Below are 21,339 nucleotides of genomic sequence, written 5' to 3' on the forward strand. Positions count from 1 at the left end.
TGTGGGTGAAGAGCGGCTCGGGGGGCGGCGGCGGAGGCGCTGGGACGTGCGTTCCCGTCAGAGCACAAGGGCCCCTTCTGCGGCTTCCTTTGACGCTGGCTGTGGTGGTGCCCCGTGTGTGACCGTGTGGGGCTGGGGGTGATTCTCTGTGCAGGGTCAGGCGTGTCCTTCTGCGGTTCTGCCTGGTGATTGATGGGGTCGGGGAGACGCCTCACCTGTGGCTTGGTCTCTGCTGCACCGAATCTGCAGCCGGTAGGTCTGAGCACATCGCTCACCCCAGTAAACTCTCAGCCCCACGGGCGGGAGGCCATGGGCCATGTTCGTGGGAGGAGAGGTGCAAGGGGATGAGGGGACCCGCATGCACTTAGGAGTCGCTGGGAGGTGTGAGGTAGGGAGCAGGGAGGGGGGTTTGGGGGGATCCGTGAGGATTTACTGGGCGTGAGACGCCAGTCATACATTTTGGCCTGTAAGTAAGATTCAGTAGGATGCGCTGAGGCCAGGGTAAAAGCTAGCACCTGGAGTGCCAGGGCCTTTCAGTTAATTACAACGGAAGGAGCGCTCTGGCCGCCGTAGGAGCAGACATGCAGCAGCGGTTCCCTGCGTCCAGGCCCTGTGGGCCGAGCATCTGCGAGGCAATAAGGAAACTCTTCCTTGCCTCTTACAGCTCTCAGATTATTAGGAAGACACAGGATGGAGAAGCAAAAGAACAAAAGAGGTATGACTTCCCTTCTGAGGTGAAGAGAGCGAATCAGTTATCAGCGTGACCGACGCTGACGGTCAGGTGATTGTGAGCAGGTGAAGTCAGCTGGGCCGGAGCCCAAGAAGGAGCAAAACAGTGGAAGTGATGGGAGAGGGGGTTCCAGGAAGAGGGAGGGTGGCAGCTCCTGGGATGCATCCATACGCGCTTCTGGTTTTGTAAAGACAGGAGTTCAGCTGCCGCCAGCAGGAGAAGGGAGAGAGAACGGGGCGAAGCTAGAAACGCCCGAGGTGCCCGACCGTGAATGTTCTCCCTCACGCTCCTGCCGGTGGTGAGTGACAAAACGAATGCTAATCCTTTCAAAAACCCAGCTCTTGGTTTCACGGATCTTTTCTATTGTTTTCCTGGTGTCTTCTCATTTATTTCCGCTCTGATCTTTGTTATTTGCTTCCTTCTGCTAACTTTGGGCGTAGTTTGCTTGCTGGGAGGAGGGGAGGGGTGGTGGTGGTTCTCGTTTTCAGTTCCTTGAGGTGTAAGTGAGCTTGTTTATTGAGATTTCTTTTTTCTTATTGTGGGTTTTATTAATACATTTTCCGATTAGAATAGCTTTTGCTGAATCCCATAACTTTTGGTGTGTTGTATTTCCATTCATGCTTGTCTCAAGATATTTTTAATTTTCCGTTTGATTTCTTCTTTGACACATCTGTTGTTTAGGAGTGTGTTGTTTAATCTCCATATATCTGTGAATTTTCCAGTTGAACTTAGGCATTGCCAGTCCTCCAGTGAATCTGGGGCAAGGCAAGGGAAACTCTGACTACAGACACATGGATAGAAAATTCTTTTTTTTTTTAACATCTTTATTGGAGTATAATTGCTTTACAGTGGTGTGTTAGTTTCTGCTTTATAACAAAGTGAATCAGTTATACATATACACATGTTCCCATATCTCTTCCCTCTTGCATCTCCCTCCCTTCCACCCTCCCTATCCCACCCCTCTAGGTGGTCACAAAGCACCAAGCTGATCTCCCTGTGTGATAGAAAATTCTTGTCTGCACATAACCAAAGCTATGAACCTTTCTGCTTGTTACATGTAGGGTACAAATGTAGAGCAGAAAATTATGGAACAGTTAATGAATCATAAACAGAAATCATTTCCTATGAACAGAACATTGTATTTCCTATATTAAGTATTCTTATTAAAGTATAGTTGATTTACAATATTGTATTAGTTGCATTTGTACAGCATAGTGATTCACTATTTTTAGAGGTTATACTCCATTAAAAGTTATTACAGGTTAATGGCTATAATTCCCTGCGCTATACAATATATCCTTGTTTTTCTGTTTTATACGTAGTATGTTGTATCTCTTAATCACACATCCCTCCCTATCTTGTACTTCCCCCCAAGAGAAAAGAGAGGGGAAACTCTATCCACTGGTAACCACGAGTTTGTTCTCTATATATGTGAGTCTCTTTCTGTTTTGTTATATACATTTATTTGGTTTATTTTACAGATTTACATATCTGATAAGATACAGTGTTTGCCTTTCTCTGTCTGACTTATTTCATGAAGCATAATAATCTCTAGCTCCATCCACATTGCTGCAATGGTGGAATTTCATTTTTATGGCTAAGTAGTACTCCATTGTGCCTATACAGACCACATCTTTATCCATTCATCTGTTGATGGACACTCAGGTTGCTTCCATATCTTGGCTATTGTAAATAATGCTGCCATGAACATTGGGGTTCATGAATCTTTTCAAATTGGTGTTTTCATTTTTTTGGATATACACCCAGGACAGGAATTTCTGGATTACATTATAGTTTTTGACGAACCTCCATAAAGTGTTGCATAGTGGCTGCACCAATTTATATTTGAAAAACAGTGTACAAGGGTCCCCTGTTTGCCACATCTTCTCCAACATTTGTTATTTGTAGACTTTTTGATGATGGCCCTTCTGACAGGTGTGAGGTGATACCTTAATATGTTTTGAATTTGCATTTCTCTGAAGATTAGCAGTGTTGACCAACTTTTCATGTGTCTGTTGGCCATCTGTATGTTGTCTATGGAAAATTTTCCATTCAGGTCTTCTGCCCATTTTCAATTGGCTTTTTAATATTTAGTTGTATGAACAGTTTATGTATTATGGATATTAACCCCTTACCGGTCATATCATTTGCAAATATATTTTTCCCATTCAGTACATTGTCTTTTCATTTTGTTGATAGTAACCGTTTCTGTGGAAAAGCTTTTAACTTTAATTAGGTCTCATTTGTTTGTTTTTGCTACATTAACAAAGTGAAGGATAAAAATCACATGACATCTCAGTAGACATAGAAAAGGCATTTGAGGGAATTCCCTGGCAGTCCAGTGGTTAGGACTCTGCGCTCTCACTGCTGAGGGCCAGGTTCAATCCCTGCTCTGGAATTAAAATCCCACAAGCATTACAGCACCGGTTTTAAAGTTGTTGTTACAGGAATCTGCCACAAGGCGGCAGCATTTCCTCATACCCAACTCTGGTTACTGTGGCAAAAAGAGCCTTAGGGAAAGTCCTGCTTGGTTTCCCGGTAGGAAGGCCCGGGGGGATCTGGAGAGTGTGGTACCATGCAGAGAGGACAAGGCACTCCGAGTGCAAAGGGGGCCCGTTTGCCTGCACATCCTCCCAGCTCCCTCAGCCGCTCGACTGAGGGTCCAGCCTTGGGACCCAAGACTTGTCCGGCTCCAGGCCTGTGACACCAGCCAATGTCACCAAGGCCTCGGTTAGCGTCGGTGTTTCTTTTTTTTCTTTCCTTCCTTTTATTTTTTATTTTGTCTTGGGGCGTAGGTGAATTATAATGCTGTGGAGGGTTTTTTTTGGGGGGGGTGGGTGATTTCCAGCTCCTTGTTTCAGTTATACCTAGACGTGTATATGTACTTTTTTGGGTTCCCTTCCGATATAGCTTATCCCAGAGTGTTGAGAAGGGTTCCCTGTGCTCTACAGTGGGTCCTTGTTGATTATTCTATAAAGACTAGTGTGTACATGTTCATCTCAACGGGATAATTTCTCTGGGCCCACCACCCTTCCCTTTTGGAAACCATAAGTTACTCTTCTAGGTCTGTGAGTCTGTTTCTCTTTTGTAAAGACGTTCATTTGTATCCATTTCTCAGCTCCACCTATAGGTGATATTATATGAGACTTTTGTTTCCCAGTTTCCCTTAGTTGACTTAGTAGGATCATCTCTACTTCCTTCCCGGTGGCTGGAAATGGCATTCTTTCATCCTGTATTATGGCTGAGGAATATGCTATGGAGTGTATGGACCACGTCTTTCTTATCCATTCATCTGTCCTTGTCCGCGTAGGTTGCTTGCTTGTCTTGGCTATTGTACACAGTGCTGCCAGGATCGTTGGGTGCAGCTGTCTTCTAAGAGTTAGTTTTTCTCCGGATCCATGCCCAGGAGTGAGGTGGCTGGGTCACATGGTACTTGTATGTTTAGTGTTTTAATGAACCTCCACAGTGTTGTCCGTAGCGGAGGCAAGGATATACATCCCCACCAAGCGTGTAGGCGGTTCCCTCTCTCCACAGCCTCTCCAGCATTTATTGTTGCCCGTTTTTGCATGACGGCCATTGTGACCTGTGTGAGGTGCTACCGCATTTTCCCCACTGATTAGCATTTCTCTCCTAATCGGCAATGCTGAGCACCGTTTTATGTGCTTTGTGGTCATCTGTGTGTCTTCTTTGCAGAAATGTCCATTTAGTTTTTCTGCCCATTTTTTCCTGGGTTGTTTGTTTTTTAGATATTGAGCTACATGAGCTGCTTGTTACGGAGATGAGTTCCTTGTGGGTATCTTGGTTTCCACTATTGTTTTCCCATTGTGAGGGTTGTCCTTTTCTTTCGTTTCTGGTTTCCTTTGCTGTGCCAATGCTTTTATGTTAGATTAGGTCCCATTTGTTTATTTTGTATTTATTTTTCATTGTTCTAAGATATGGATTCAAAGAGAACTTGCTGCAATTTATGTCAAAGCATGCTCTGCGTAGGTTTTCCTCAAGAGTTTTATGGTATGCGGCCTAAAGTTTAGAACTTTAACGTCTTCGGAGTTTACTTTTGTGTATGGTGGTGGGGAGTGTTCTAATTTCATTGTCTTCTTGGTCGTCTAGGCACCCTCCCCACTGGGGCCCATAGTGGCTGTTACAAGTTTATATCCCCACCAATAGCATAGGAGCATATCGTTTTCTCCACACCCTCTTCAGCATCTATTGTTTGTAGACTTGTTGACGGTGGCCATTCTGACCGGTGTGAGGTTATACCTCGCTTTAGTTTTGATTAGCATCTCTCTACTGTTTATCGACGTGGACCTCTTTTCATGTGGTATTTTGTAAGCAGGGTGAGTAAGACTAACTTCTTGAAATTGGCTTCTGGAATGTGGTTTTGAATTCCTTCTCGCTGACCTACACGAGGACGTTTCTTGAGCGCAGGTGTTTCTTCTTTACAGCCCCGCAGGCCCTGTGAAGAGCAAGTACCCGTCAGCCCAGGTGTTCAAGGTGTAACTATGGAAAACAGCCACAAGGCAGCAGCTTTTCTACATGCCCCCCCTTTTGTGTTTTCCTCCTTGTTTGTTTTTTATTTAATTTTTATTTCATATCAGTGTACCGTTGATTTCCAGTGTTGTGTTTGTGGTAGGTGTACACGAACTGGATTCAGTTATCCATAGATGTATATTGATTCTTTGAAGGGTTCTTATCCCATATAGGTTATTAAAGTATGTTCAGAAGACTTCCCTGTGCTTTTCAGTAGGTCCTTGTGGATTACTTACTTGACATATATTGGCGTGTATATGTTAATCTCAACCTCCTAATGTATCGCTCCAGCCTTCCCACCCATTTTGATAATCATAAGTTTGTTTTCTAAGTCTGTGAGTCTTTTTCTGTGTTGTAAATTAGTTCCATTTCTATGAATGTAAGGATTTGCCTGTAGGGATAGCTTATGATATTTGTGTTTCTCTCTGTGCCCTGTTTGACTTAGTATCACAGTCTCTCGGTCCATCCATCCATGGCGTTATTTTGTTCTTTTTTATGGCTGAGCAGTTTTCCATCGTACATATGTACCGCATCACGTTCACTTTTCTTTGGATGGACCTCATGGTGGATTCCACGTCCTGGCTGCTGTAAATAGCTCTGCCCTGAAGATAGGGCGGCGCGTGTCCTTTCAAATTATGATTTTTTTCCGGATCCAAGCCCAGGAGTGGATTGCCACATCATGGGGTAACTCTGTGTTTACATTTTTAAGGAACCTCCTTAGAGTTCTCCACGGTGACTGCACGCATTTACATCCCCACCAGTGGTGGAGGAGGATTCCCTTTCGCCCACGGCCTCTCCGGCACGTACTCTTGTAGATTTTTTTTGAGGATGGCCATTCTGACCGCTGTGACGTGACTTCTTATCGTTTTTTTTTTTTTTTTTTTTTTTTTTTTTTTTTTGCGGTACGCGGGCCTCTCACTGTTGTGGCCTCCCCCGCTGCGGAGCACAGGCTCCGGACGCGCAGGCTCAGCGGCCACGGCTCACGCGCAGGCTCAGCGGCCATGGCTCACGGGCCCAGCCGCTCCTGGCACAACGCTGTAAATCAACTATACTCCAATAAAAGTTTAAAGATAATAAAATAAACAACAATATCCTACTGTACAGCACAGGGAACTCTACTCAATATTTTGTAATAAGCTATAATGGAAAAGAATCTGAAAAAGAATATATATATATATATATATATGAATCACTGTGCTGTACACCTGAAACTAACCCAACAGTGTAAATCAACTATACTTCAATGAAAAAGGGAGCCAATTTCCAAATTAAAAAACAAAACCATAGTCGGCAGAAATAAATAAACGCTTTAATATCCATGTATGCATGTGCTATATGTGTATATATCTATGCACGTGCATAGTTAGATGTATAAGAACATAAAGTGTAAACATAGTGTACCTACACAGGAGAGGCTAGTGAAGCGCTTAGGTCTGCAGCACCCAAGCCCAACCCCATCGTGTATACCAGATTCTCGCTCACCATTCAGCTCCATCTGTACCCGAAGACACAGTTCTGCCTGGTCCATCTTGGCGAAGATGTAGTGAGTCACCTCCCAAGCGAGGCGTCCAGGGAAGGACTCGATTAGGAGGTGAACCACCTCCGCCCACCGGGCTGTCTTCAGCTGGTCCCAGCTGATCTGGAGAGAGCCAGGCCTGGGGCTCTCTTCCACTAAAAGCTGCTTGAACCTCTGGAGATTCTCCTTGCTTAAATAGACCATGTACAGCATGACTCCGTCTTTGAAAGGGAAGGCGGAGGAGGAAGAGGACGGGAAGAAAGAAGGCGAGTGAGCGGAGGAAGGAGGGGGGGAAGGAGATGAGGAAGAGCGGGGGGAAGAGTCAGAATCCCAGCTCACGTCACTCATCTTTACCCGAGGCCGAGAGCCTCAGCGCCAGCGATAAAGAGGACCGGTTGGAAGAGAGAAGAGACGCGACCTGGGGAGACATGAAGTTATAGGAACGTGAGACCACCACCCCAGGGGACAGATTTATGTAATCCATACCTGATGGAGCATACCATGTGCTGGATATCCTCTTCCCCTCCCTTCCTCCAAGACTCTCTGGCCTGCGGAAAGACCTGGGAGCCCCTCCACTATTGGGGCTCAGTGTTTAGACTCAAAACCACGTTGTAGTTTTTAATTCTCTATGCCACTTATTAGCAAGGTGACTTTGGGGAAATTGCAGAGCCTCTTTGCGCCTCTTTTCTCATCTCTGATCCCGGGATCTTATCCTATGTGCTCTTGGGGTTGTGAGGATTCTCAGAGAGATACACCCACAAGTACATTTAAGACAGTGCCTGGTTCATCACAGCTAACAGTGACTCAGGGCTTCCTTCTATACCATGATTATTCTAAAGGCTCAATGCGAATTTATAAAACACCTGAAATCGAAGGTTTATTCCCTTCTCTGCATCTTCTTGCTTCTTCTCCACCATATGTCTTTCTTTTGTCTTCCTCCATCGTGTTTTATGTGCGTAAAAAGTGGAATGTGGAGGAGAAAAGAATGAAGTCACTAGGGGGAGTGGGGCTTTCGCCTTGGTCTACCTACTACTCGTATCCTATTGCTTCTCTGAGTTATCTTTTTTATATATCATCATCTGTTAATTCTCATCTCCATCACCCGAGAACTTCCTGGATACTTAAGTCATCATGTATTGGGCACTGACTCAAAGTTTTATCTCCTTCAATTCACTGCAGTGAATTTGGAGAATTGCAAGCTCCCCGTGGATGACGACCACCTCTGAAGTAGCCACGCTACTTAACCTTCACCTCCACTCTTGATTCTGTTATTCTGATATTGGAGCAAAAAGAAAAAGTCTACCTTAAGAGAAAAGACAGGTCTTAAATAAACAACCTAACTTTGTAGACAACCTAACCTCAAAGAACTGGAAAAAGAACGAACTTAGCCCAACTGGGCCTGGTGAACTCAAGTATCTGGTGTAGTAACTGTAAGAAAGTGATGTGGAAAAATAGGAGGTAGAAGAGAGGAAAACAGCACCACCACTCACTGCTGAAGGGAATGAGGCTTCCTGTCTCCTTCCTGTCACAAACATCTCCCAAGGCAGAAAGAAAAAGCACTGGGTCTGCCCCACTTTCCACCCTAATAGGCTCTGGGGTTCTGGGCAACGTGCATCCTCCCTTCCCACTGGCTGGGGCTGGGCGTTATCATTCTTCATGGCACAGATTTGAAAGCATTTAGCATCCTCGGTCAGAGGAATTGGGCTACAAGGCTTATTCTCACAGGTGCTTCCAGTTTGTGAAGGATCTGCTCTCCTACCTCTTAGATTCAGAAGAACAAACAACTTTAGAGAATTAGAGGATTGGAGTGTTCCCCAAACTCACAGAGGGCTAACACTGCTGTCAGCCCAAAGGTGCTGCATCCAACGGAAAACATCTAGAGCAATTAATTGGATGATCTCGTTCACATGAGCATCTCCTATTTGGAATGTAATCCTACTAAGCAAAAGGAGGGTTTCAGTATCACCAGGACCCAATGTGGGTCCCAAAGCAATAGACCCTATCGAAGGAGACTCAGAGACAGAGCAGGTAGGAAAATCACACACACACACACCCAGACATATATATAAACACATATATTGGTAGTAGGTTTCCATGGGGTCTTTTGGGTCTTCTGAAATGTAATCAAGTTATCTGTACATATAGTTTTACCTGTTCCTTTCCAATTCTTATGCCTTTCTCTAATTGCTGATTTAAATTTAAAATTAGTTACAATTGTCAACTGCCTGTATCCCCAGAGCCTATTAAGGTGGAAGGTGGGGCAGACCAAGTGCATTTTCCTTCTGCTTTGGGATGATGTGTGTGACAGGGATGAGTTAAATTAGTTAAAATTGCTAATTTAATTGGCTAATACCTCCAACATGATGTTAATTAGTAGTAGCCATGAGATCATCTGTCTTGTTCCTGACTTCAGTGGAAAAGCCTCTGTGTTTATGATGGAATGGCTTCATAGGTGGTTTTCCTGGCATTGGGAGAAGAAGTGGTCCCTAGATGTGGTTGCCTCCGTGATTTTCAGGGCTCATAGACTCTCTTTTCAAATTGTATTGAAGTATAGTTGATTTACAATGTTATGTTAGTTTCTGCTGCACAGCAAAGTGATTCAGTTATACATATATATACATTCTTTTTCAGATTCTTTTCCATGATGGTTTATCCCAGGAAATTGAATATAGTTCCCTGTGCTATACAGTAGGACCTTGTTGTTTATCCATTCAATATATAATAGTCTGCATCTGCTAACCCCAAACGCGCAGTCCTTCCCTCCCCCACCTCACCTCCCCCTTGGCAACCACTAGTCTGTTCTCTGTATCTGAGTCCTCACCGCACTCTTGATTCCTTTCATCTTTCATTGTTCTACAAGATCCCTCAGATGGTAGGAGAGGTATTCACATCCGTGGCCTTTGGCTGAAGTGGAAGATTCCATTTACAACGGATGGGTTTTTAACTAGAAACCCATCTCTGCCTCTCCTCTCCCAGGTGGGGATGATTGACACCTAAAAGAGAAGGACTCAGCAATTACCTGTAGCAGCTGAGTTTTGACCTATGCGGGGATAGGCTGCAATGGAGGGGGCGGGACGCCCAGAGACAGATCTGATAGGAGCTGAAGGGACCCGAGGGCCAATCACAGGCTGGGGAGGGCGTGGAGTTGCCTTCATCTTTGAGGTTCCCTGCAAAGGGCATCTGGAGACTTGTATGAGATTGGAGGTCTGATGGGTAAGTGATGTCTCCTTTCTCTGGGGCTTCAAACTTCCCTGTCCTTTGGTTTTTTTTTTCTGTTTTAAAAGAACAGCTTTATTGTGATTGATTTAAAGTAGTGGGGTGGGTAGAAACAACCAGCTTTTTTGAGGTATAATTAATAATATGAAAAAAACACTGCTCGTATATAACACATGTAACTTGATGAGTTTGGACACAGGCATACACCACAATCAGGGAATAGACATAGCCAGCACCTCCAAAAGTTTCTTTGTGGGTTTCCCTGGAGGCGCAGTGGTTGAGGGTCCGCCTGCCGATGCAGGGGACGCGGGTTCGTGCCCCGGTCTGGGAAGATCCCACACGCCGCGGAGCGACTCGGCCCGTGAGCCATGGCCGCTGAGCCTGTGCGTCCGGAGCCTGGGCTCCGCAACGGGAGAGGCCGCAGTGGTGAGAGGCCCGCGTACCACAAAAACAAAAAACAAAAGTTTCTTTGTGTCCTGTGTGTGTGTGTGTGTGTGTGTGTGTGTGTGTGTGTGTGTGTAGTAGGAACATTTAACATGACACCTATTCTCTGAAAATTTTCAGGGTACAGTTCAGTATTGATGACTGTGGGTACTTCGATGTAGGGCAGGTCCCCAGAACTGATTCATCTTGCATAACTGAAACTTAAACCGTGGGTGAAACATACAATAGAATCTTTTTTTTTTTTTAACTTTAATGAGAACAGGGTTAAGCACATTTATTTATTTATTTGGGCTGCTCTGGTCTTCGTTGCAGCATGTGGGATCTTTTTTTTGTTTAGTTGTGGCATGTAGGATCTAGTTCCCTGACCAGGGATGGAACCTGGGCCCCCTGCATGGGGAGCGCAGAGTCTTCCCCACTGGATCACCAGGGAAGTCCGTATACAGTCTTAGTCAGCCTTAAAATAGAAGGAAATCCCCGCCATTTGTGACAGCATGGAGGACGCTGGAGAACATTTTCCTAGGTGAAGTAAGCCAGTTCCAGTAGGAAAATACTGCAGGATTCCGGTCTGTGAGGTACAGAAAACACTCCGACTTTTAGAAGCAGAGACTAGCAAGGTGGTTACCAGGAACTTGGGGCCGGGGAGCGGAAGGTGGGGAGTTGCTGCTGGCGTTTTCTTAATCAGCAGGAATCTGTTGCACCTCTGTCCTCTCGTAAGTGAAAGCGGGATCAGGCTGCTCGCCGCGCAAAAGCCAATAAAGAGGCAAGGTTGGTGGAAAGGAAAGTCTGCTTTATCTTGGATGCCAGCAACTGCGGGGCGGGAATGAGGACTCCTGTCCGAAGGCCGACTCCTCCCTCCTTGACAATCAAGGGGCAAGAGCTTTTAGAGATGGAGGGAGGGGCTACATGCAGAAACAACACAGTCACCTCTGACAGTCATCTTGAAATTGGTCATCCGTGGTCTGATCAGCTTCACTGATTGTTTTAAGTACAGTTAGTCTTCAGGTCCAGGGTCATTTTGTTTCCATTTCTTTGAGGCCAGTTCTCAGAATTGTGGCAGCTTATGTCATGGCTACAGTCTGGTCATCATCTAGTTAACTTCTTCCTCCTGGTGGGCGTTTCAGTATCTACAAGACAGCTCATAGGATATGGCTCAGAATATTACTTTATAGCCCTTAAGGAGGAACTAAAGTCCTTGACTATGCTTAAAGACTAAATGATTATGCAGTTTTGTTGGAGTGTTTTCCTTTGTTTCTGCACTTTTTTTACTTCTCTGATTAGACTTATTCTTTGACTAAAGTTTTCCCACAGACAAAAGGCAGGCTGAGGACATGGGGGGCAAGGACCATAGGGTTCTGCTCTGTTTCACTCTCCTTTGAAGGTTCCCATTTTCTAGACCCAGGAGATTTGATAGGTCTTTGAGAAGCTTCAGCTGAATCTCTCCCTTCCTGTATTTTCTCCCTGCAGCGTTTCTGCACCTGTTTTCACTGACCACTGCCCTGTAACCCTCTTTCCACCCTCCTTGCCTCAATCTGATGCACCTTCAAGTCTCTTATAATTCCCTTTCCTAGGCTTGCTTGTTCTACACGATACAATCTCGTGGACCCTGTGGGATCCCGTCCTACACTCAACACACATGATACTAATTACAGCTGATCTTCCCTATTCATGGATTCCATGCTTTTGAATTTACCCGATCACTAAAGTTTATTTGTAACTCCCCAAATCAGTGCTTGTGGTGCTTTCCGAAGTCATTCTTAGGACGCACAGAAAGGTTGAAGAAATATTTTTTAAAAATTGAAGTATTCTTGACTTACAGCGTTGTGTTAATTTCTGCTGCACAGCAAAGTGATTCAGTTACACCTATACTTTCTTTTTCATATTCTTTTCCATGATGGTTTATCACAGGATATTGAATATAGTTCCTTGTGCTACACAGTAGGACCTTGTTGTTTATTCATTCTATATAGAATAATAATTTCCATCAGCTAATCTTGAACTCCCAATCCAACCCTCCCCCTGCTTGTTCACTTCGTTATTGAGATGTGTGTTTAAATCTCCAATTATTCTTTTCTGTTTTTCGCTTTATATATTTTGAAGCTATACTATTTGGTACATAAAATTTTAGACTTGCTGTATCTTCCTGCTGGACTGATTCTGTTATGAAGTGTGCTGTATTCAGTAACAATTTTGCCTTAAAATCTATTTTGGTAATGATACAGCTGTACCCATGTTTTTCGTGTTGGGGTGTGCACACTGCATTTTCCCCATTAATTTATGTTAAACGTTTTATGCTCTTGTACTTGAAGTGTACCTTTTATTTTTTATCTAATTTGACAAAGTCTTCTTTAGTGTTTAGCCCCCTTATGCTTATATAATTGCTGACACATTTGGAATTTAGTATATTTTCTTGTTTTCTATTGTTCCTTTTCTACCATTTTTTTTTTTTTTTTTTTTTTTTTTTTTGCGGTACGCGGCCCTCTCACTGTTGTGGCCTCCCCTGTTGCGGAGCACAGGCTCCGGACGCGCAGGCTCAGCGGCTATGGCTCACGGGCCCAGCCGCTCCGCGGCATGTGGGATCTTCCCGGACCGGGGCACGAACCCGCGTCCCCTGCATCGGCAGGCGGACTCTCAACCACTGTGCCACCAGGGAAGCCCTCTACCATTTTTTGAATAAATGAAATACTTTGTAATATCATTTTTCTTTAACTTAGTTACACTCTTTTATTCTTAGAGTGGTTGCCCCAGAGAGTTCAATATTCATCTTTCACCGGTAGTTGACCTGAGATTACATCCGGACTTTACAGTCAATGCAAGAACCTTGAAACAGTTGTTTCATTTACTTTCTTTCATCCTTTGTGTTATTGTTTTCATATTTTACTACATATGTTACAAAGTCCAGAAGATGTTGTTGTTGTCAAGGGGTAATATTCATTCACATTGATTCACACACCAGCTACTTCTGTGCTTTTTCTTTCCTTCTGTGCTGCTATACTTTCATCTGAAAAAGTTTTTAGACGGTTTTTAGTGGTATGTATGTCTGCTGGCGATAAATTCTGTTTTTAAAAGTTTAAAAATTTACGGCTTTATCGAGCTAAGATGGACAAATAAAAATTGTTCAAGTTGTACAAAATGATTTTTAAAGCTATTCAACATTATTTAACACACATACGCATCGTGAAATAATCACTACAATCAAGTTAATGAACACATCCATCACCTCACATAGTTGACTTTGTGTGTGATGAGAACACTTAAGACTTACTCTCTTTGCAAATTCCAAGAATACAGTAGAGTATTATTAACCATAGCCATGAAGGTGTGCATTACATCCCTAGATATTACTCATTGTGTAATGGAAATGTGTACCCTTTGACTAACATCTCCCATTTCTCCCACCTCCCGGTGGCCCCTGGCTACTCAGCATTTGATTGGAAATCTCTTTATTTTCCCCTCATTTTTAAAGGATATTTTCACTGGACATAGACTCTAAGTGGCAGGGTATTTTATTCTTTACAGCACTGTGAAGATGTCATTTCATTTTCACTTTTTTAAACATCTTTATTGGAGTATAATTGCTTTACAATGGTGTGTTAGTTTCTGCTTTATAACAAAGTGAATCAGTTATACATATACATCTGTCCCCATATCTCTTCTCTCTTGCGTCTCCCTCCCTCCCACCCTCCCTATCCCACCCCTCTAGGTGGTCACAAAGCACCGAGTTGATCTCCCTGTGCTATGCGGCTGCTTCCCACTAGCTAGCTATTTTACATTTGGTAGTGTATATATGTCCATGCCTCTCTCTCACTTTGTCCCAGCTTACCCTTCCCCCTCCCCATATCCTCAAGTCCATTCTCTAGTAGGTCTGCGTCTTTATTCCCGTATTTGCCCCTAGATTCTTCATGACCATTTCTTTTTTTTTCTTAGATTTTAAAAAATAGAATTAGTAAACAAAACTGTGTGTGACTGGTTGTTTAGATAATGAAATGAGGGTAACAGTTCATGGTATATGGGAAGTGCTTAGTATTGTTGATGTAAATAATAAACAATCTGTAATAAGATTAGAAGACTTTTTTTTGGAGCCAAACTGAACATTATAGCCTGGGAAACAGCCTCTCAGTAGCTGTGAGGGGACTCTCCAAAGAGGTAAAGGAGGGGCCAGGATATATGATTTTTTTTTTTTTGCTTGGGAAATGCATGCAGTCAATCATACATCTTTGTAAAAGATGGCTGTCAATCACGAAGAACAGGTCTCTCAAGTTGATTTTAGTGTTTATCTATGGAAAGAGGCAAGAGTCTGGGGTCATTGAAATTCTTCCTTAGGCATGCATTTCACTATGTACCAGCCTGAAGATGAAAGCACAGGAAGCTTCATCCTGTTTTTCCCATCCTGAATTCCCTTCAGGGCACTGATGGTGGGAGACTGCCGGGGGGGGGGGGGGGGGGGGGGGGGGGGTGAGACTTGACCCTTCCTGTAACTGGATGGTGAACCACACTTCATGGTTAAAGCAGATGGACAATGTATGTGTGACAGGCCCGAAGGCAGGCTGTTCTAGCTAGCATCAAGTTCAAGCCAAATCATGTATCATCCAGGAGGACCTCCCCATGCCTCACGACGTGAACATTTCTTCCAGCAGTATCGTTTTTCCTTCTCCTTAGAGCTGAGGTCCTCGTGTCTGTCCAGTGCTTTTCTAGGCACTGGTGGTACAGCCTAGGACAGGCAAGGTCTGTGTTCAGAGCGACTTGACATTCACGTGGGAGAGAGAGAGAGAGAAATAAGCCACACAAACACAGAGCGGGAGGTGCTGTGAGGAGAAAACAGGACACGTGGCTAGATTAGACAGTCTTGAAGGAGGTGGAAGTCATGGTTCATGGTCTTGGCTGTCTGTCTTCTACAGGTGCTATTCATTTTGTGGCTGTCAGTGTTCTTTTTTTTTTTTTTTTTTTTTTTTTGTGGTACGCGGGCCTCTCACTGTTGTGGCCTCTCCCGTTGCGGAGCACAGGCTCCGGACGCGCAGGCTCAGCGGCCATGGCTCACGGGCCCGGCTGCTCCGCGGCATGTGGGATCCTCCCGGACCGGGGCACGAACCCGTGTCCCCTGCATCGGCAGGCGGACTCTCAACCACTGCGCCACCACGGAAGCCCTGTGGAAACCTTGAGTGTTGGGCCAGATGACTTCTTCTCCTAGCGTCTTTGTAGATGATGGCTCCAGTGATAAGCTACTGTCTCACCTGATAGGCTGGGGTCGGTGTCAGCTGGAGGATTTCAAACTTTGCTTCTGGTCCCCACAGCTGCTGCCTGAACGTCCAGTAGATCTCCTGGGCAAACTTGAAAGCCATCAGGCCCACTCACCTGCTCGGTCTGTTGAAGGAACACTTATCCGTAAGGCAGATATGGGACGGGACCCTCCACATCTTTCAGCGCATGAAGCTGACTTCGCTATACGAGCAAATGAGAGCAAATGAATGGTGAGTGGGTCTGTGCGGGGGATAGCTTCCTGGTGCTCGTGGGAGCAGGAAGGTTGCTGCTGGATTTCTACGGGGTCCTTCCAAGTTGCTGGTCTCCCCCTAAGAAAGACTCTCCCTGCCGGGAATGAAAGTTTAAAAGTACGAAGGCTGTGAGAGCTTGGAGCTCTAGCCTCAGAGGGGATGGTGATCAAAAGCAAGAAGAGGGAATTGAAACATGCATACCTGGTTTTGTTCCAAGGCTGCTTTCAAAAATGCAAATTTGTGCCAATGCAGTGGTTGCACTAGGGGATGATTTGCTCACCACAGGAATTTCATGTTTGCTTATGCATGATTTTTTCCAAAGAGGTAAATGCAAAAGAAAAAACCTACAACGAGGGCTTCCCTGGTGGCGCAGTGGTTGAGAGTCCGCCTGCTGATGCAGAGGACGTGGGTTCGTGCCCCGGTCCGGGAAGATCCCACATGCCGCGGAGCGGCTGGGCCCGTGAGCCATGGCCGCTAAGCCTGCGCGTCCGGAGCCTGTGCTCCGCAACGGGAGAGGCCACAGCAGTGAGAGGCCCGCGTACCGCAAAAACAAGCAAAAAACCCACAACGAGACTGTACCCGGCTGTAGTATTCATTTATCTATTGTAATATTGTAGCATTGCAGTATTTATTGTACCAGTCATGTGTTTCATAGTTAGTTAGCAAGTATAAAACTGCACTACCATCTTAATTGTTTGTCTTTTTACAATGTATCACGGATCCCATTTTCCATCTGGATTTTGCTTGCGACTTTACCTACTGCAGAGTTTGAGGAATGCATATGTCACTTTCTGGCAGACCTGGCTGCCTCTGAGACCTGTAGAAATTAATAACTTTTGCTGGTGCCTGTTACAAGGCAGGCACTAATCTTAATGCTTTCTGTGCATTGGTACTGACTTTTCACACTCGCATAAGAAGGGGGTTCTGTTATTCCTGTTTTACAGACAAGGAAACTGAGGCACAAAGCTCAAGTAAATTGCCCAAGGTCATAGAGGTGGGATGTGAACCCAGGCAGTGGGTCTCCACATCCTCTGTGCTTGACCATGTACTGCTTCTCTTGCCGTAGAATGAGAGCATGAGTTCAAGGAGTGGGATGGGAGTTGGCAACACGAAGTCTTCCCCATCAGAGCTTTGGGCATTGGAGGTTCTGAGTCACAGAAATTCAGGCTTCGAGCATCTTCTGGGCAGGACGAGGGGATGGGGACTCAATTCCCCTGCGTCTTCAGTTCCGTCTTCCTCTCCTCCCCTCTCCCCATCATAAATCCCTTACATAGGGTTGTCTGGAATAGGCAGGTGTTGAGCAGAGAGCCTGGGAATGGGATCTAGAATCCTTAAATCCCATTTGCCTATCCCGGAGAGAGACACTGGCACAGAGGAGAATGACATTAAAGGAAGAACTTCCCTCCTGGCCACTGGTCCTAACTGGCAATGTCATGTCCTGCTGGAGGCTGCATCACAGGAGCCCCTTTTCCCCAGTCCTTACCTGGTTCCCACCTGGCCTTCTAAAGGGGTGGGGCTTGCAGAAGATACCTCCTAAGCAGGAGGAAGCCCTAGACCACACCCATCCCACAGCAATGTGGGAGATGACGTAAAGGAACGGTGGACAGGTCAGGATCACTGATATCCCCATCAGCTCCGTCTTCTAGGAAACATGGCACCGTGAGAGTTTCTGTGCTTGAATGGAGCTGTGGCAGAGGGATTTGTGACTGAGTCTGTGAATGCACATGTTTATAGGCACAAGTGTGCCGTCTTTTAGGGACTATGGGTTTAAGAGTTCAGGTTTTAACAACGGAGCTGGATTCAAAGGCTGGTTCCACGTCACCAACTGTAACCCTGGACAGATTATGTACCACGGGGCCCCGTTCTCTCTTATTGAAAACAGCTGCACCTAACTGAGTTTCTAGGGTGAAAACTTACAAGGCATTGGGTGCAGTGTAGGTTCTCAATCATTTGTTCATCTTTGGGACAGTTTTTCTCTTAACAGTATCACCTTCCCTGGTGGTTTCCAGATCCTACATCATCACTGAGGATGACGCCAGACAGGCAGTATCAGAAGTGGGAGGGTCTTCAGCACCTCACTGTACACACCCTCCACCCCACCAGGACTAGTTCATCAGATCTGGGAGAAGGGGTGAACCTTTAGTTCAACAGGCTTCCATAGATGGCCAAACGGAAGTGAGAGCTGGGTTTTTTTTTTATTAAGAAATTAGATTTAAATTCCAGGCTCTTCATTTGGAACAGCCCAGCTCTTCTTTTTGTACTTTCTGATTTTTTTTAAAATTTTAATTTTATTGGAGTATAGTTTAGTTGATTTACAGTGTTTCAGGTGTACAGCAAAGCGATTCAGTTATACATATATTCATTCTTTTTTAGATGCTTTTCCCACATAGGTTATCATAGAATACTGAGTAGATTTTCCTGTGCTATACAGTAGGTCCTTGTTGGTTATCTATCTTGTGTGTATATCAATCCAAAACTCCTCAATTTATCCCTCCTCCCCGGTGTTCCCTCTCTTGGTAACCGTAAGTTTGTTTTTGAAAACTGTAAGTCTGTTTCTGTTGTGTGGATAAGTTCATTTGTACCATTTTTAAAAACATTAGATTCCACATACGAGTGATATATGATACTTGTCTTTCTCCGTCTGACTTGCTTTACTTAGTATGGTCATCTCTAGTTGCATCCATGTTGCTGCAGATGGTATTATTTCATTGTTTTCTGTGGCTGAGTGATACTCCATTGTTCATATGTGCCACATCTTCTTTATTCCTCTGTCGATGGACACTTAGGTTGCTTCCACGACCTGGCTATTGTAAATAGTGCTGCAGTGACCATTGGGGTGCATGTGTCTTTTTGGATTATGGTTTTCTCCAGATAATATGCCCAGGAGTGGGATTGCTGGGTCACATGGTGCATGGGGAGCCATGGAAGGGGTCCTTTTAGTTTTGGAGGAGAGGACTTTGTGAGTGGCTATGTGAAACACGTCAGGGGGCTGGGGCTAGACCATTCCTCGGTGCTTTTCTTCCGTGGCATTTTATTTCCACAATATTAGAGTGGCTTCTGTGTGCTGGCATTGCTGTGCACACTTGGGGTACATCAGTGAACAAACACAGGTTGGCTACCGGTCTCCTCCTCCGGGGTGGGGAGACGGGTAATGGACGTGACGAATAAGTACATTATAGGGTGTGCTAGGAGGTGACAGATGCAGTGGAGAGTGGAGGGCAGGGCGGGTGGGGTCTGCCTAAGGTGTGTGCTTCAGGAATCAGGTGCAATGTTGATCGGGACCATCAGGCACTACGGAGGCGCTAAGATTCGAGCAGAGACTCGGAAGGGAGGGAATGAGTCAAGTGGATATTGGGGTCGGGGGGAGAGCATTCCAGACAGGAGGCTGGCTGCATCCAAGGCCCCCAGGCAGGGATGGGCTTTTCATGTGTGCTGTGGTCTTTGCAAAGTAGCATGTTTCCAAAGTAGTTGGGTTGATGAGGCTTGAAGATAACGATTTTCAGTCTCTTCAGTTCCAAGTCTGTCAGAGAAATGGTTGGTTCTACTAAGACCATCCATCATTATTAACTTTTTTTTTTTTTTTTTGCGGTACGCGGGCCTCTCACCGTTTTGGCCTCTCCCGTTGCGGAGCACAGACTCCGGATGCGCAGGCTCAGCGGCCATGGCTCACGGGCCCAGCCGCTCCGTGGCATATGGGATCTTCCCGGACCGGGGCACGAACCCGCGTCCCCTGCATCGGCAGGCGGACTCTCAACCACTGCGCCACCAGGGAAGCCCCATTATTAACTTTTCTTTCAGCCAGGGGAAATCTCACTACCCCATCATCACTGTTTTATTTCAGAGATGGCACAGGTATGGGGACCCCAAGATCCAAACCAAGAAGAACCAGAGATGCTGGAAGAAGAAACAGGTTTGGCTCCTACTTTGTGATGATTACAGACAAATTGCTGGACGGAACATTCATTTTATGGGGTCCACATTGGCCACCTCCTTTGAAACTGTCTTCAATTTATAGTCTGCCAGAAACTTGCCAATCTGTTCTCCTGTGCTGCCTACTGAGGAATAGGTTACCATAAACTGGACATTTCCTCTGGGTCCCCTCCAAGGTCTGAGATACCAGTGTCTGTTTCTGGTCTTTGTGTTGCATTAATAGGTATATGTGTTTTTTTATTTTTATTTTTCCCACAATTTTTAAAGACTGCACCCTATTTACAGTTATTACAAACTATTGGCTACATTCCCCGTGTTGCACACTACATCCTTGTAGCCTGTCTCACACACAATAGTTTGCACACCCCAGTCCCCCACCCTCTCTCCGAGCCCTCCCCGCTTCCCTTTCGCCACTGGCAACCCCTAGTTTGTTCTCTATATCTGTGAGCCTGCTGCTTTTTCGTTACTATCTCTAGTTTTTTTGCCTTTTTTAGATGCCGCATGTAAGTGATATTGTATCGTATTTGTCTTTCTCTGTCTGACTTACTTCACTGAGCATGATACCCTCCAAGTCCATCCAAGTTGCTACAGTGGCAAAATTTCTTTCTTTTTAGGGCTGAGTAATAGTCCATTGTGTATGTGTTCCACATCTTCCTTATCCATTCACCTGTCGATGGACACTGACGTTGCTTCCATAGTTTGGCTATTGGGAGTAATGTAGCTGTATTTTTTTTGTATGGGTGGCCCCGTGGAGATTTTTCACACGGACAAACTAATACCTACTGTGATGGAACAAGTTAAGGTGCATCAAAGAAATATATGCTGTACTTGTGGATAATCCAAAAAGAATCACAGAAAATGCAAAACTTGCAATGAAAAGCATCCATCCTTTGCCCAACCCTGGACTTCTGTGGAATCAAGCACAGCCTCTCTTGGCCGCCACTTCGGCTGTTATTTCTATGTTCATAAGTGATGAACATATACTGCCGTTTCTTAGGTTTTCCATCAATTATCTGCTGACTCATCGTGGCAGGTAAGTATCTCTTCTCATTTATTCTCCAATAAAAGTTGGAGGAACAGGGATTGAGTGTCATGTGGATATAAGTCAGTGCTGAGCCATGTAATTAATCAGGATTACATGCTATGTTCATTTTCTAGGGCTGCTGTAATAAACTAACACAGACTGGGTGCTTAAACAATAGATGTTTATTTTTATTTTCTAGGTGCTGGAGAGAAAATGCCCACAACCAGGGGGTCAGCAGGGCTGTGCTTCCTCCAGAAGCTTGGGGAGAGAATCGGTCCTTCGTCTTTCCAGCTTCCTGTGGCTGTTGGCATTCCTGGGGTTGTGGGAGCATCACTTCAGTTCCCACCTCTGTGGTCACATGGCCTCCTCTTTTGTCTCGGAATTCTCTCTGCCTCTCTTTTATGGAAATACATCTGATTGCATTGGGCGCAATCCAGGGTAAGCTTCTCCTCTCAAGGTCCTTAAT

At 45.1% G+C, this 21,339-nt stretch overlaps 1 protein-coding gene across 1 annotated transcript in view; it reads left to right on the forward strand.

The window, feature by feature from the left end:
• Positions 1-691: 691 nt before the first annotated feature.
• The window catches only part of NLRP13 (NLR family pyrin domain containing 13), a 30,120-nt gene continuing 9,472 nt past the window's right edge, over positions 692-21,339 (forward strand). The window contains 4 exon segments of the mRNA XM_073795673.1: positions 692-715; positions 922-1,028; positions 15,722-15,898; positions 19,761-19,829. Coding sequence (XP_073651774.1) covers positions 15,892-15,898; positions 19,761-19,829 — 76 coding nt within the window. The 5' untranslated portion in view covers positions 692-715; positions 922-1,028; positions 15,722-15,891.

Source organism: Tursiops truncatus, chromosome 19 (assembly GCF_011762595.2).
Source record: "Tursiops truncatus isolate mTurTru1 chromosome 19, mTurTru1.mat.Y, whole genome shotgun sequence".
NCBI classification, from domain to species: Eukaryota; Metazoa; Chordata; class Mammalia; order Artiodactyla; family Delphinidae; genus Tursiops; species Tursiops truncatus.